This window comes from Octopus sinensis, linkage group LG11 (genome assembly GCF_006345805.1).
Source record: "Octopus sinensis linkage group LG11, ASM634580v1, whole genome shotgun sequence".
In the NCBI taxonomy this organism is placed as follows: Eukaryota; Metazoa; Mollusca; class Cephalopoda; order Octopoda; family Octopodidae; genus Octopus; species Octopus sinensis.
In genome coordinates, this window is record NC_043007.1 from 61232561 (window position 1) to 61247574 (window position 15014).

At 37.7% G+C, this 15014-nt stretch overlaps 1 protein-coding gene across 1 annotated transcript; it reads right to left on the bottom strand.

Moving 5' to 3' along the window:
• Positions 1 to 29: 29 nt before the first annotated feature.
• Positions 30 to 12526, bottom strand: LOC115217438 (cytochrome c oxidase assembly protein COX20, mitochondrial). Its single transcript, XM_029787137.2, has 4 exons — positions 12166 to 12526; positions 10506 to 10596; positions 5794 to 5857; positions 30 to 446 (listed from the first exon to the last, which is right to left on the bottom strand). Exons 1-4 carry the CDS (start codon positions 12205 to 12207, stop codon positions 329 to 331), a joined length of 315 nt encoding a protein of 104 aa, XP_029642997.1. The 5' UTR covers positions 12208 to 12526; the 3' UTR covers positions 30 to 328.
• Positions 12527 to 15014: the final 2488 nt, after the last annotated feature.

The following is a 15014-nucleotide window of genomic DNA, read 5'->3' on the forward strand; positions in this document are numbered from 1 at the left end:
TACCAATAATCAACAGAGGTAAAATTTTTGGAGTTTTATTGTCTTTATTATTTCATTTTGATAAATAGTAGAGTCAGATATTCAACATGTTAAGATATTCAACATGTCAGGCATTAAAAAAGATCCCACCCAACAAAAAAAAACAAAAAACAAAGTGATATAGCTGTTTTAAGTGCTTTCAACCAAATTTCTGGTTTAAACTCTATTCTGCTTTACACACACACACACACACAAAAAGTGAACGAAGGGACATAACTAAGTGATTCAATTATCATTACGGTAATTGAGATTTAGTCCAATCAATGAGTCTAATAATACAGTTTAACAACTATGCTTTTGGCAAGTTACTTTCTTTTTCTACATTTTGGATTACAGCTGTTTGAAAGGCTTGTCGTATTTCTCGCTGTTGAAATTTCATTTTAGAGTAGTTGTATCGGCAGAAAGACCTACAAAGGAGGAAACAGACAGATGAATCACTGGAATAAATGTTTAATCTTTTCATTATTATATTTTTATTGAAATACACTGTCTTTGTTTCAATTAATTTTGAAAGTAATGAAGAATTTAGTAAAATAACTGTGTTGCTATTCAGAATAATGAGAAATTTTGACTGGTTTTAATTTAAGCCATTTTAAACAAGAAGTTTGTATGATACAACCAGGGGCAGACTTAGGCAATTTGAAATCAAAAGGGTTAACTTTGATCATGATCATCACCAATATCATCAACCTGCACCAGCAGAACCACCACCATTTTAGCATCCACATTTGCTTGGGTTAGGCACAATTTGTTGTGGCAGATTTTCTCTGACATAATGCTCTTTGTCACTAATCTTTACTTGTTTCCAAGCAAAGTAGTATTTCCCTGTTGTTGGACATGTATACATAGGGAATTCGAAACAAACAGCACCACGTGTATGACAGTGACACTTTGTTTACAATTTTCATATGGTGTCAAGACAAGGAGTCACAAACACACGCATACATGTGTACACATATATGTATATAAATATGTGTGTGTTTATACATACATATGTATGTACATACACACGTGTACACACACACACACAAAATGAACTTCTTTCAGTGTCTATCTGGTTCAGGGCTATAGAAGAAGAAACCCACCCATCCACCTGCCTGCCTGCCCCAAAACCAACACAGTTGCTGGAAACTTAGTATGCATCACTTTGGGGACATGGGAAGAATCTGCACATAAACATCTGTCACTTTTGTTAGACTTATGGTCTTGGTAGAAGCTTTCATCAGAAAAGAACCAAAGCATGCCATGTTTGCGAGGTTTTTTTTAACCTTGTTAAGTAACTGCTTGGCAGGGTCAAACAGTTTTCCTCTGTCTTTGCAGACATAAACTGGCCTCTCCTCAGTATATGCAACATATATTGAATGTCCTCATGCATCACTGTTCTGATAAACAACTTCAACATCTGAAGTTCTCTGGCAAGGGGCCTTCACTAATTTTCTGGGGACATTACTGATAATGTTTTGAAACCATTGGATGAATTGTGGTGTCTTTAACAGTATCAGAACATGTAGAATGGTTTTTCACTTTGATATAGTTGAAACATTCCCACTAGGAGCTTCCAATTTCATCTGAACTTTGTGCACAAAAGATCTTTAGAAAGGTAGTAATTTCTAAATTGCAGTGTTCCAGAAATATGTCAACAATAGCAGCATGTCTTTATTTCTTGTGTTAACATTTTATCTGGCACTGAGGATCTGAAAGAAATAAAAACCTTTTAGTTGGTTTGAAGAGAGTGATATACTGATAATTAAACGTCCTCATATACCCCTTGTATCATGCATGTATATATATATGTGTGTGTGTGTATGTGTGCGCACACGTATGTATTTTCTTACACATATGTTTCAGATAAAACCCTTAACTCTGAAGAAAGACTCTGTCTGAAACATTGGATAATCTACTCCTCTCAGAAATTTCACTGTACCCTACATTGCTGTTCTCAAATAATACAAGTCTTACAATGCAGACCACTACCACCAACATAATTCTCTTTGGACTCTGTTTTATCCAAAACATAACCAACATGCCATGACTGCTACAGTTTTGCACAATGGGTGTAAAGAAGTCTGAGTAATATAACCAAGGTTCAAGACTAACAGCTTGCTTTGAAGCCTTTTTATAGCAGACATTATATCATGAACTGAAATGATTTAGGAGACTCGATCAAATCAATAACTGCATAGCAGAGGCTATTGTATTCCATGTTGGTTGGACAGTTTGACAAGGATCCAATGAGTCGTGGACTGAATCATACTCCAATATTTGTTTTGGCATGGTTTTTACTGTTGGAAGTCCTTCCTAATGCCAACCACTTTACAATGTGTATTGGGTGCTTTTTTCATGCCACCAGCACTATTGAGGGCACAATGTAGCTTGAAAGGCAATAAACCCAGGGAAGGAAGATGTTGCTTCTGTATGCTAGATGGGGGTTAAGGTATGAGGGAAGGATCTGCAGTTGATGGTATGATGTGGGGGGGATTGATTGATTAGGGTGCTCATATATATATGTATATACACACAGTCATATATACGTATACATGTACAATTTATCCCTAAGCAGAGCTTCTAGAAGTCAGTTTCATTATGATGGGTGGGCTTTCATAAGAACCTTGCATCACTAGATATCCTGGTCCTTTTTCATTTCCTCTATGAGGCTCAGGGTTCTAAGGTTACCATTCATTTCATCTTATATCTTCCTAGCACTTCTTTGTTCACAGGCTCCAGTCACATTCAGTGATCCACACTTCTTTATACAGCTGTCCTCATCCATAAGCATCACATGTCTGTACCAGTGCAGTCTTCTTTCTTGTACTCTATATCTAATTCTTCTTATGCCTAGTCTTTCTCTCAGTACATTTATAATATGACATTCATATATCTCTATGTGAGTATGAGTATATATATATATATATAATATATATATATATATATATATATACTTGCTATGAAGGTAAAGGTGATGTCTTAGATAGAAATAATTATAGAGGTATCAAATTGTTGGATCAGGTGATGAAAGTTGTGGAGAGAGTCATAGCCCAACTAATCAGGGAGAGAGTTAGTCTAGATGAGATGCAGTTTTGCTTTGTGCCAAGTAGAAGCACCACAGATGCTATATTTTTGGTAAGGCAACTTCAGGAGAAATATCTAGCCAAAGATAAACCTCTGTACTTGGCTTTTGTTGACTTGGAGAAAGCTTTTGACAGAGTCCCCTGATCCATTATCTGGTGACCAATGTGGAAACTAGGGATAGACGAGTGGTTGGTGAGAGCTGTACAAGCCTTGTACAGGGACACTACTAGTAAGGTGAGGGTGGGCAACGAGTACAAGTAAGGGTTTACCAAAGATTGGCGCTCAGCCCCCTCTTGTTCATCATAGTCCTCCAGGCAATAACAGGAATTCAAGACAGACTGCCTCTATGCTGATGACCTTGCTCTTATAGCTGAATCATTACCTGAGCTAGAAAAGAAGTTCCAGGTAGGAAACAATGTCTAGAATCAAAGTTAGAGTTAACCTAGCAAAAACCAAAATCATAGTAAGTAGGAAGGCAGACAAAAATCCCCTCAGGTAGATGGCCCTGCTCAATCTGTAGAAAAGGTGTAGGTAGAAACTCCATAACATAAACCCGTGTAAGCTTTGGATACACAAAAGGTGCAGCAACATCAAAGGAAGGTTAACAGAGAAACTAACTTTTGTATGTGGAAGGTGCACAGGCATAATAAATGCTGAACATGTGCAGAAAATTTAGTCCATCAACTGCCAGGGGATGAGTTAGAGGTAGTAGATAGCTTCTGGTATCTAGAGGATCAGGTTAGTAGAGGATCAGGTGGTTGTTCCAAGTGGACAGCTACGAGAATAAGATTAGGCTGGGCAAAGTTCAGAGAGCTCCTACCCTGCTGGCAACAAAGGCCTCTCTCTCAGAGTGAAAGGCAGATTGTTTGATGCCTCTGTGTGAACAGCTATGCTGCATGGTAGTGAAACATGGGCAATAACAGTTGAGGACATGTGTAGGCTTGAAAGAAATGAAAGCCAATATGCTTCACCAGATGTGCAATGTCAGTATGCATATTCGACAGAGTGTAAGCATCTTGAGAGAAAAGTTAGGCATAAGAGGAATCAGATGTGGTGTGCAAAAGAGACAACTGCACTGGTATGGTCATGTGATGCATATGGACGAGGACAGGTGTGTAAAGAAGTGTTGATCACTAACCGTGGAGGGAACCTGTGGTAGATGTAAACCCAGGAAGACATGGAACAAGGTGGTGAACTTTGAACCTCACAGAGGCAATGACCAGTGACCGAGTCCTTTGGCAATGTGCTCTGGTTAAGAGGACCCATCAAGTCAAGTGCACTCTTGCTAGTGGCACGTAAAAAAAATCAACATTTGGATGTTGGGCATCATAGAGGCAAAGTGACTAAGTACCTTTTGAGCATTGGGTCTGATGGAAGCAAAGTGGCTGAGTTCTTTTCAAGTTTGGGCCTCACAGAGGCGAGGTGGCTGAGTTCCTTTCGAGCATTGGACCTCATGGAGGCAAAGTGACTGAGTTCCTTTCAAATGTTGGCCTCACAAAGGAGAGGTGGATGAATTCCTTTTGAGTGGGCCTCACGGTGAGGTGGCTGAGTTCCTTTCAACTGTTGGGCCTCATGGAAGTAAAGTGGCCGAGTTCCTTTTGAGTGCTGGAGGCAATGACCAAGACTTTTGGCATTATGTTGTGCTTGAGAAGAAGACCCATCAAGCCGAGGAAAATCGCAATTGTGGCAGATATTGATGTCTTGCAAATGGCACTCATGCCGGTGGTGCGTAAAAGCACCAATTACACTCTCAGAGTAGTTGGCATTAGGGAGGGCATCCAGCTGTAGAAAACCATGCCAAATCAGACTGGATCCTAGTGCAGCCTACCAGTGTGCCAGCCCAATCAAACTGTCCAACCCATGCCAGCATGGAAAATAGATGTTAAATGATGATGATGATGATATATATATATATAACTTTGATAGGTTTCGGCCAGTATAGGCCCAGGCTGTGCCAGGTTTTTTTACATTTTCTCTCTGCCAAATCTACTCACAAGGTTTTGATCAACCAAGATTATAGCATAAAAAACTTGTCTAAGCTGCTGCACAGTGGGACTGAACCTGTTACCACATGGTTGGGAAGTGAACTTCTAAACCACACACCAATAGTGCTTATGACTAGAGATTCCAAAGTTCTACCCTGGCTCTCTCTCTCTCTCTCTCTCACACACACACACACACAAGATATTGCTATTGTTAGTCTTTGCTCACCCCTTATTGGGATGAATTCTACTTGAAGATGTTCTAGATATGACAAACCCTTCTTATTTTCAGATGTAGTATATCTAGGACTACATTATTCAATGTGCCTTTCTGTTTCTAAGACAGTTATGTTTGATATAAGGAACACTTGGCTGCTACTTCTGGGAAGTTGGACAATATTTTTGGCATACCCTCTTTTGATTTATAGTAATAACTATCAATACAGATGCTGAAGAAGTTAAAAAGATATTAATAAATCATTAGTCACCTTTTAAGAGAAGCTATAGAGGTAGTGAAGATGATCGAATTCAGTGTGGATTAAATGTTTTATAGTATTTTCATCATGTCTGGTTCTGTGTTGTTTGTTATTTCTATGGCTTTGATACAATAAGTACTAACAATATATAAAGGTGATTGACAATGAAATACTACATAAAGTTTGTAATTAGGGAATTTGGTGGCTGTTACTTAATTATCACTTACCATGATGCTGTAGCTAGGATAGCGTATGTTCCAACTCCAACATGGGTTGCCACCCGTACATTGCCTGAAAAATAACAAAAGTATACACATATATATATATATATATATATATACACACACACACACACATATAGCAGCAAAAAATATCACAAAAAAATTAGTTTCAGGTTCCCATTCGTCAGACAGTTTTGTTTAAAATTCTAAACAAAACTGCCCGATGAACAAGAACGTGAAACTCTGAGTAACAGTTTTTGTGATATTTTTGCTGCTTTTCAATAAAGCACATTACTCTACCTCTGGTATTTGAGTACTATTTTTTCTGCCCTGTTTCGCATTTATGTGCTTACTCCGATCGATATATATATATATATATATATATAATTTTGTGAAATAGAAAGATGAATAATCTTGTAGTAGATTAATCAACAGTTTAACCGATACCTTAGTAGCAAAAATCACAGCAGTAAACAGCACGGTTGGAGGTACAACCATCTGGCGTTGCAACCGTGCGTTGGTGTGGATAATTGAAATTAAAACATTATTGGTGAATTGAAGAAATGGAGCTGAACGCGGATTGAACAGAAATCGTTTTATTTCATTCTACACGTGTTTCGAAAGGCACAAATTACCAAAATCCGATTGAATAATGGGACCATATTGTGTCTTTCTCTTCAGGAAGAAAAAAGGAAATCCGTTGGAAAAACAAAAACAGAACAGAGGCGGAGCAAAAAACAAATCGAACTGTGCTCCTAAGAGCCCATGGCGAAACTGTTTATCAGTGTATGTTGAGAACCGGTGGCTGAAGAATTCAACGGGTCAGGCATCGGTCAATCATGTGGGTGAGGGTGTATAGATGTTCTTTGTGACCGAGAATAAAGATCTGACTATTTAAAGAATATTGGATGTTTTATAAGTGGCGAGAAAAAATCTACTTAGAGACGTGTGTGTGTGTATACTGTTCTATATATGTGTGTGTTGGCGTAGGGGTAGAAAACATTTTTTGTGTACGTGTGTGCGTTTGATCGTTCGGCTGTCAGTGGCTACTGCCGTGATAACCGTTGGGTGGCAGAAAGAAAAAAATAAAAAAATTATATATATATATTATGTTTTATGTGTGTGTGTGTTCATCTAAGCCTACCTTGTCAAGGAAACCTCCCGCTGTGAAAAAACCAAGCCCCGTTTGTCTTACAGGAGTAATTCCCCTTGCAGTGGTCAATCGTAGATATCTTAAAGGCTATTTCAGAATTTGTTACCAAGGGCTATGGGTGCCGGTATTATTTATAAACGCTATTTAAAGGCCAGATAAGTGTAACGCCGCCAATGGGGGCATCGCAATGGGGGCATCGCAGGCCGGTTATAGGCAGAAGGTAATTTATATTGATCCGGCCCTTCCGATGCCATCATTCGGTCATCAGGATAGGGCCGTATATAATAACATTAACATTTTAAGTAAGGACGGGAGCGCGGCGGATGCCGGGGTAGTCGCTCCCGCATTTAATTTAGCGAATAAGGACAATTATCGGTTCGGGAGGTCTTACACTAACCCAAGACCCGTTATTCATCCGAGAATCACCCACCCGAATGCGAGAGCTGGCGTCCCGACCCATCACACTGATAGGAATAAGCATATATGGTTTGTAATCCCCTTTGGTAAGCAGATTAGAACTAACCTCCCCCTCATGTTTAGACAAGCCAGGGAGTACCCACTAGGGGTATAGTTATAAATAGGGGTGTTGTGGTTGACGGTAACAATGGGAGTAGGGTAGAGAGCCCCATTAGCATCCCCAGCATCATTTCCCGCAATAGCAGTACCACGGGCAGTAGCAATGACAGCACTCTGATAGATAGTGGAGAATCAGGGGTTATTCCTATAGTTAATAGTGACGTAGTGGAAAATAGAGTAGTAAGCGGCTGCAGGTCTCGGAACGAATATAGTGACAGGAACGCAGTTCTAATTTCAGAAACCAATCCTAGCAGATTAAGATTCACGTCGGCGAACTCCAAGATCAAAAACGCCGTCTACCAATGCAAGGTTTACACGGACTCAGATGCCTTCACTTATGTAGGGGCATCATCCTCAAGATTGTCTTTGCGTGTCTCCAACCATTACGCAACTTTTCGGGACGTGAACAAGCGCCAGACCACGGGACTCAGTAAGCTAATATGGCGACTGAAGGATGCGAACTTAAGCTATAGGCTGGAATGGTCAATTTTGTCGGTGGCCCTCCCATTTGATAGGGGCAGAAGACAGTGCAACCTTTGTGTCTCCGAACTCTTCCATATTTTGTTTGCCAGAGGCCGGATGGTAAACGGGCTCTTACAGTCGGCTTTTCGATGCCCCCATTGGCGGCGTTACACTTATCTGGCCTTTAAATAGCGTTTATAAATAATACCGGCACCCATAGCCCTTGGTAACAAATTCTGAAATAGCCTTTAAGATATCTACGATTGACCACTGCAAGGGGAATTACTCCTGTAAGACAAACGGGGCTTGGTTTTTTCACAGCGGGGGGTTTCCTTGACAAGGTAGGCTTAGATGAACACACACACACATAAAACATAATATATATATATAATTTTTTATTTTTTTCTTTCTGCCACCCAACGGTTATCACGGCAGTAGCCACTGACAGCCGAACGATCAAACGCACACACGTACACAAAAAATGTTTTCTACCCCTACGCCAACACACACATATATAGAACAGTATACACAAACACACGTCTCTAAGTAGATTTTTTCTCGCCACTTATAAAACATCCAATATTCTTTAAATAGTCAGATCTTTATTCTCGGTCACAAAGAACATCTATACACCCTCACCCACATGATTGACCGATGCCTGACCCGTTGAATTCTTCAGCCACCGGTTCTCAACATACACTGATAAACAGTTTCGCCATGGGCTCTTAGGAGCACAGTTCGATTTGTTTTTTGCTCCGCCTCTGTTCTGTTTTTGTTTTTCCAACGGATTTCCTTTTTTCTTCCTGAAGAGAAAGACACAATATGGTCCCATTATTCAATCGGATTTTGGTAATTTGTGCCTTTCGAAACACGTGTAGAATGAAATAAAACGATTTCTGTTCAATCTGCGTTCAGCTCCATTTCTTCAATTCACCAATAATGTTTATATATATATATTATATATATATATATAATATATATATATATATATATATATGCATATATATATATATATATATATATATGCATATATATATATATATATATATATATATATATATATGCATATATATATGGCTTAGTGGTTTAGTGTATTTGGCTCACAATTGTAAGGTCATAAGTTCAATACCTGGTAGTGCATTGTGTCCTAGAACAAGACACTTTATTTCACATTGCTCCAGTCCATTCAGCTGGCAAAAATGAGAAGTACCTGTAATTCATAGGACTAGCCTTGTCACATTCTGTGTTGCGCTGAATCTCCCTGGGAACTATGTTATGGGTATGTGTGTCTGTGGAGTGCTCAGCCACTTACACATTAATTTCACAAGTAAGCTGTTTCATTGATTAGATCAATTGGAACACTCATTGTTGTAACTGATAGAGTACCAGTTATACAGGGTGTCCTAGAATTAACTGTCTATTTCAGTGAAATCAAACAATTTTCTAAAAAACTCACTTTTATTTATGCTTATCATGTGTAATATGTGTTAAAAGTGGATAGATTTTTTATTTTGTTTATAATTTTTATAATTCTATTTTCATTCCTGTTGGATCTTACTTCTCTGTCCACGACAGCTTTTTATCAATTTGGCTGCAATCATTTTCTCTACCTCCATCTCCAGGATGGAGCAACAATTTAGCTGAATTTAAAGAATGCATTCAGTTAGCAGTAGTCCTCTACAGTATCCCTAATGGCAATGATTGCAGTAGAAGTAAGCTCACACAGTGTGATATTTTGATTGAGATTTTGGCATGACTAGTATCTCTTCCTATAATCAGCAGTGGTAACCATAGTATGGACTATTTTTCATAAAAACAGCATAAGAGGAACTCTCTTACAAAACTTAGAGCATTCTCTGATCCTTAGCAGTCTGAATATTTTTGATTAAGACAATAATAAATGGATCAAATATGTTTGTCATGAAAACAACCAGTGGAGAAGTTCATTGTCTAATCTTGAAGATTTTGCTATCCAACTGCAACTTGAGTATAAAGTGATTGATCTAGCATAGTCGGTAGTAGACCAAGGTTGATGATTCATTTTATCTAATTCAGCTTCCTGAACTTGATAAAATAGCACAAGTAATATGCTTTGTTAAATCCAATTGGTTTTTACCCATTCCTGTCCCCACTACCAAAGCCTTTCATTCACACTTTTTCAAGGCAGTTAATTCTTTCACAAAGCAGAAGGATCTATGGGGCTGGTACTCAGCTCTTGTGTTCTGTAATGTTAAAAGATAAATCTTCATTTGCATACCACTATTATATTGGAAGGTATTTCTTTGTGAATTTAGTAGTACACTTAACCCAGGATAGCTCAGGTTACCTGATAGCATGCTCTGTTCAGTACTATGAAATAAGACCCAAATAAGAGTCCTTAAAAGAACTTAGATGACACCGGAAAGCATTCACATCTTTTTAGTTACAAAAACCATGAGCAATGTGTCAGTTAGTGTAACCAATTCTACTCCACAATCAAAATAAATCAGTATATAAATAAATAAAACAATAAAACATTGAAACTTACTAGTAAATAAAAAATATGCCAAACCACCAATTATACCGCTACTCAAGCCAGTCAGAAGTGAATTCCGCATACAGGGTATGTTGGTTATACTCTAGAAACAAAGAAAGCAAAAAAATACTGAGTTAATACATAAGATCCAGCATGTAAGAAATATTGTTTGAAAATTTGGCATAAGCCAGCAATTTCTGGGGAGTGGGCAAGTCGATTACATCGAAACCAGTGCTCAACTGTACTTATTTTATCGAATCAAGGTAAAAAAAAAGGTCACCATTTAAAAAAGTCCACGGGAAAAAAAGCCACTGGGGTTTCCGGCGGGTGTGTCCGTCCTAGGGGGGTTTTGTCCGGATCCCATAAATTGTGACTCTTTTTCCTGTGACTTATTTTCCTAGTCAACATTGTGAGTTTATTACTGTGACTCTTTTTTTTTCTAAGCCAAAACTGACTTTTTTTCTTGGACTTTATTACCGGTCACCATTTTATCGACTCTGAGAGAATGAAAAGTAAACACAACCTCGGTTAAATTTGAAATCAAACCATGAAGACGGACGAAATACCGTTAAGCATTTTGTCAGGCGTGTTGACGATTCTGCATCTACCACCTTCAACATATAAGTAATATTAATCTATAAATACAGTATATATTTACGATACTAATGAGTCGTTTTTGGTTAGGTTAGACTCACGATAAACTTCAAATGTTTGACAGAGTAGTTTCCCTTATATCTTGGCTCTAAAATCTTCAAAGAAATTCAAGCGACAGAACTGAAGGAATACTGAGAATATTTTTGAAGAATTCAGCTACATGAAGTGATAGAAATAGAGCATATGTAGCGATAAATGGGAAGTGGATTTAAGAAGAGAAAGGAATACTTATGGAAAGTTCAGCTGAGTAGAGTTTGGTGTTCGATTAAAACTGTTTCAGGTCAAACTTGATTCAGTAGATTTATGATCAAAATCACTCCAGCTTTGACTAACGTGTCTTTTACTCAGTTATTGTATATTTGGGTTAAAGTTGGAGCATATTTGCCAATAAAGATGATGGCATTCTCCTTTCGAAAGGATTTGGTATCCATCGAATTTCACTTGAAACATCGCAGTGTTACATAACGATCACACATCTTCCATGTATTGATATACGTTTCTTTCAATGATCCTAAATCAACCCTGCACATTCGGAAATTAAATATGCCATTCACTGCATATATTTATATTTATAATATAAATCATGATTAGGAGACAAGGAATGATTTTGATCTTGCATTTACAGGTGTAATGTGTGCATGAGTGCAGAGTGAAGGTTACCGTAAGTTTTGTTATTAATGCTCGTATTATGCAGCCTTAAAAATCTTCCTAAAATAATAAAAAATATTTGGCATAACTACAGATGCCAAATATTATTATTATTTATTATAACTGATATTACTGTATTCAAGTAAACTTTTCTTTATATTAAAAGGATAAGAGTAATTAAAGCAAATATTATAAATAATTTCAGAATGGTCCAAGAAATTAATAACCGAAAATATTTTAGTAATTTAGAATTTCAATACAAGAACAATTTCCTTTCACTAAAGAATTTATTATTATTATTATCTTTTTCGGATGTATTAAATAGTAATCGTTCTAATGAAATATGAATACTGTCGAGGGAAATTTTTACCTGACTTTTTTCATCAGTTTCTTCTATATTATTGTCAGACATTGGGAATCTTTTACTATAATCAGTAGACTTAGAATCTGTATGCGAAATGAATCCTCACTGGTTAGAATATTACTTAAAGTATAATAGCATCGCTAGTCACAAAGTAAACATCGTTCTTCCAAACAAAACATGCGGTCGCGATTTAAATGAGGGAAGAAAGCAGAACGATAACTCTTGTTATTCCTCTCCCCGCCCCCAATTATGTCACCTTGAAACAAGATTTTACAATAGATCTAAGCTCTTCGAATTAGGAATAGAAACTATTTTTATTTTAGCCTTTTGTCAAACATGACAATACAAATGATTTAAGTTATTGAACGATGTACGCAGAAATTTTGTCAATAATTGAAATTTCCAAAGAGAAAACGAAAAAGAAAAGAAACCCTCTACAGTAATCGTTGGTGACTGCTAAAGAAGGGAGATAATTTCATTTCACGAAATTTGCATGCTAAAAGGAAAATCTAAAGGTTTGAATGAAGGGACAGCGACGAACATGCTTTGATCTTATTGAGCCTCCTTATCATAGCATAGTCTATTCAAATCAGCTTTGGTCAATCGACATAGGTTGACCAGTGGTAATTAAAAAACAAATAAACAAAAAAGACATAAAATGACCTAAGGGAAATAACTCAAGTAAATCAGTAGTAAGAATTTAGACAATATACATTTTCTGATAGTTTAAAATCAATGAAATAATTATTGTAAGACTGAAAATTACTTGAAAGCAGGATCAAAACACAAGAGAGACCCGCCATAAAAAAGACATTCGCTAACAATAAATTGAAACATTCGCTAGTTTAGTTGTGTTCAATCGTACAAAGATATACTGTGGAATACCCCAAGTCCAAAAGTTTAAAACGAATTTACAAATTTATATATATATATGGATCTTATCAGTACAAAATCTTAAAGTACAACGCATTAAAATCTGTTGTAATTGTAACTCCCAAATAAGCATTAAACAAAATTAAATTAGAAAACTGGACAAAACAGAGAACACAATTGAAAAGAAAAAAGCAAACCAAAACAATTCACCGCCTTATGTTGAAAAGTTGGGGGTGCTGAGAAACCTCTCTAATGGCTATTGAGGCATGCCAGCACGCTTGCAGCATTGCTGCAGGTGATGACAAGGCTGGTGTGCTGGAATAGCTAAGTGCCCAACCGAGCCTCACAAGTTACTACTGCTAGGCGAATAGCCAAGGAAGACAGGAATTTTGCATTTAGTGGTCCAACCCCACCAAACATCTCGAACGCCACAGGATGGAAAATGTAGTTGGCCAACAGATCGCAGTATTTCAGGATTTTGTTCTGCTTGGCCACAGAAGCTGTGGATCTCACTCTGACCGCAGCATCCAGGATGTGAGAAGCAAAGGAGTTCCTAACTGTGACATCCCAGATAAGGCATCTGCCTTATGACCAGGGGCACAGGTTGAGGCCGTCAGGTCTTTTCCCACCACATCTGGACAATCTAGATGGTTCCAAGATGGAAGGGATGTTTGCCCAGGCCAAGCTCCTCTTGAGTATCAGGTTGAACTCTATATGATGCGTGAAGCGACCAGCATTCAAGCAACAAGAAAGACCATGGAGGCCTGTGGAGTTGAGGATCCTGCCATGACGATAGATCAAACCCATGCATATGTCAGCTCCCTCTCTTAGAGCAAAGAAGACATGAAGTTCATTCAAGCTGAGTAGGTCACCAACATGAGCCACAGGGATGGCATCAATCTAGTCACCTGAATATTTGGTGCTAGCAGACAGTATGTGGCACCTTGAAAACTAGTCCGACTGGATGAAGAGGGAGTCAAAGGTGGCCTTACACAAGTGCCACAGCATACAACGTTCACAAACAATTATACAGAATGATATGCCACCAATATTTTTGTTTGTAAAGTATTTTCATTACTGTCACTATCTAGCATGGTGAACCATATCCCACTTTCCTTACCTACTGCTTCCTCTCTAATAGTATCTTGTTAACTAGAGTCTAATAAACTAAAGTGTGCATTTCTTGTTCAATGCAGCATCCCTAGTTACATACAAGAAATCCAGAGCTTCTTGTGATAAGCACCAGATGCCACTGCCCTATTTTGTCTTCGAATATCTTTTTCATTGTTATGCAAAATATTTACTCAGGGAATAAACTTTAAATAAAATTTAGCAGCATATTTTCTCTGCAGATAAAAAGCATGATGTTATAATTACAATGATTTCCCAGAGACAGTTTAACACAGCTTCTACATCATTTTGATGACATTTTAAATGTTTTGTGATAGGTCCCAATACAGATGTCATACACTTTGATTTCAACAAAGCTTGCTTTGGGAGAATAAAAATAAATAAAAACGCTATCCAGTATGGCATTTGGTGAAAAAGGATCAAATATTTCCTGGTCTAGTAGGCATGTCCCAACATGTGATTACTGGAATTCTCTCAAGCTCAGCTAGTCAGTGGTATAGTTCAAGGCACTGTGTTTGGCCTACTTCTCTCCATAATTTACATAAATAGTATCACAAATATCATCAAAGACAGCAAAATGAAAATTTCCATAAATGACTCTTAAGTAGTTTTAGAAAGTTATTAATAGGGTAAGAGATAGGACAAAATTCCAATCTAGCTTACATTCAATTGGTAAAGCAAAACAATATGCTGCTTGATAAGGAAAAATTTGAGTTCATTCACATTGGAAGAAAGGATCTACTTAAACAGCCACATTCTCATCTCTCAAGAGAACCTCTCATAGTGACATGCCCATTGTTAACAGGGTGCACTTGATGGCACTGGTCCCTCACTATTCAATGGTGCACCCT

Bases quoted from the DNA above. Each gene is read 5' to 3' on its own strand.
- LOC115217438 (XM_029787137.2), bottom strand. From the start codon at position 12,207: ATGTCTGACAATAATATAGAAGAAACTGATGAAAAAAGTCAG. The intron at 10,597-12,165 runs GTAAAAATTTCC...CTTTGTTTCTAG, and splicing joins AAACTGATGAAAAAAGTCAG to AGTATAACCAACATACCCTG. The intron at 447-5,793 runs GTAAGTGATAAT...CCTCCTTTGTAG, and splicing joins ATCCTAGCTACAGCATCATG to GTCTTTCTGCCGATACAACT.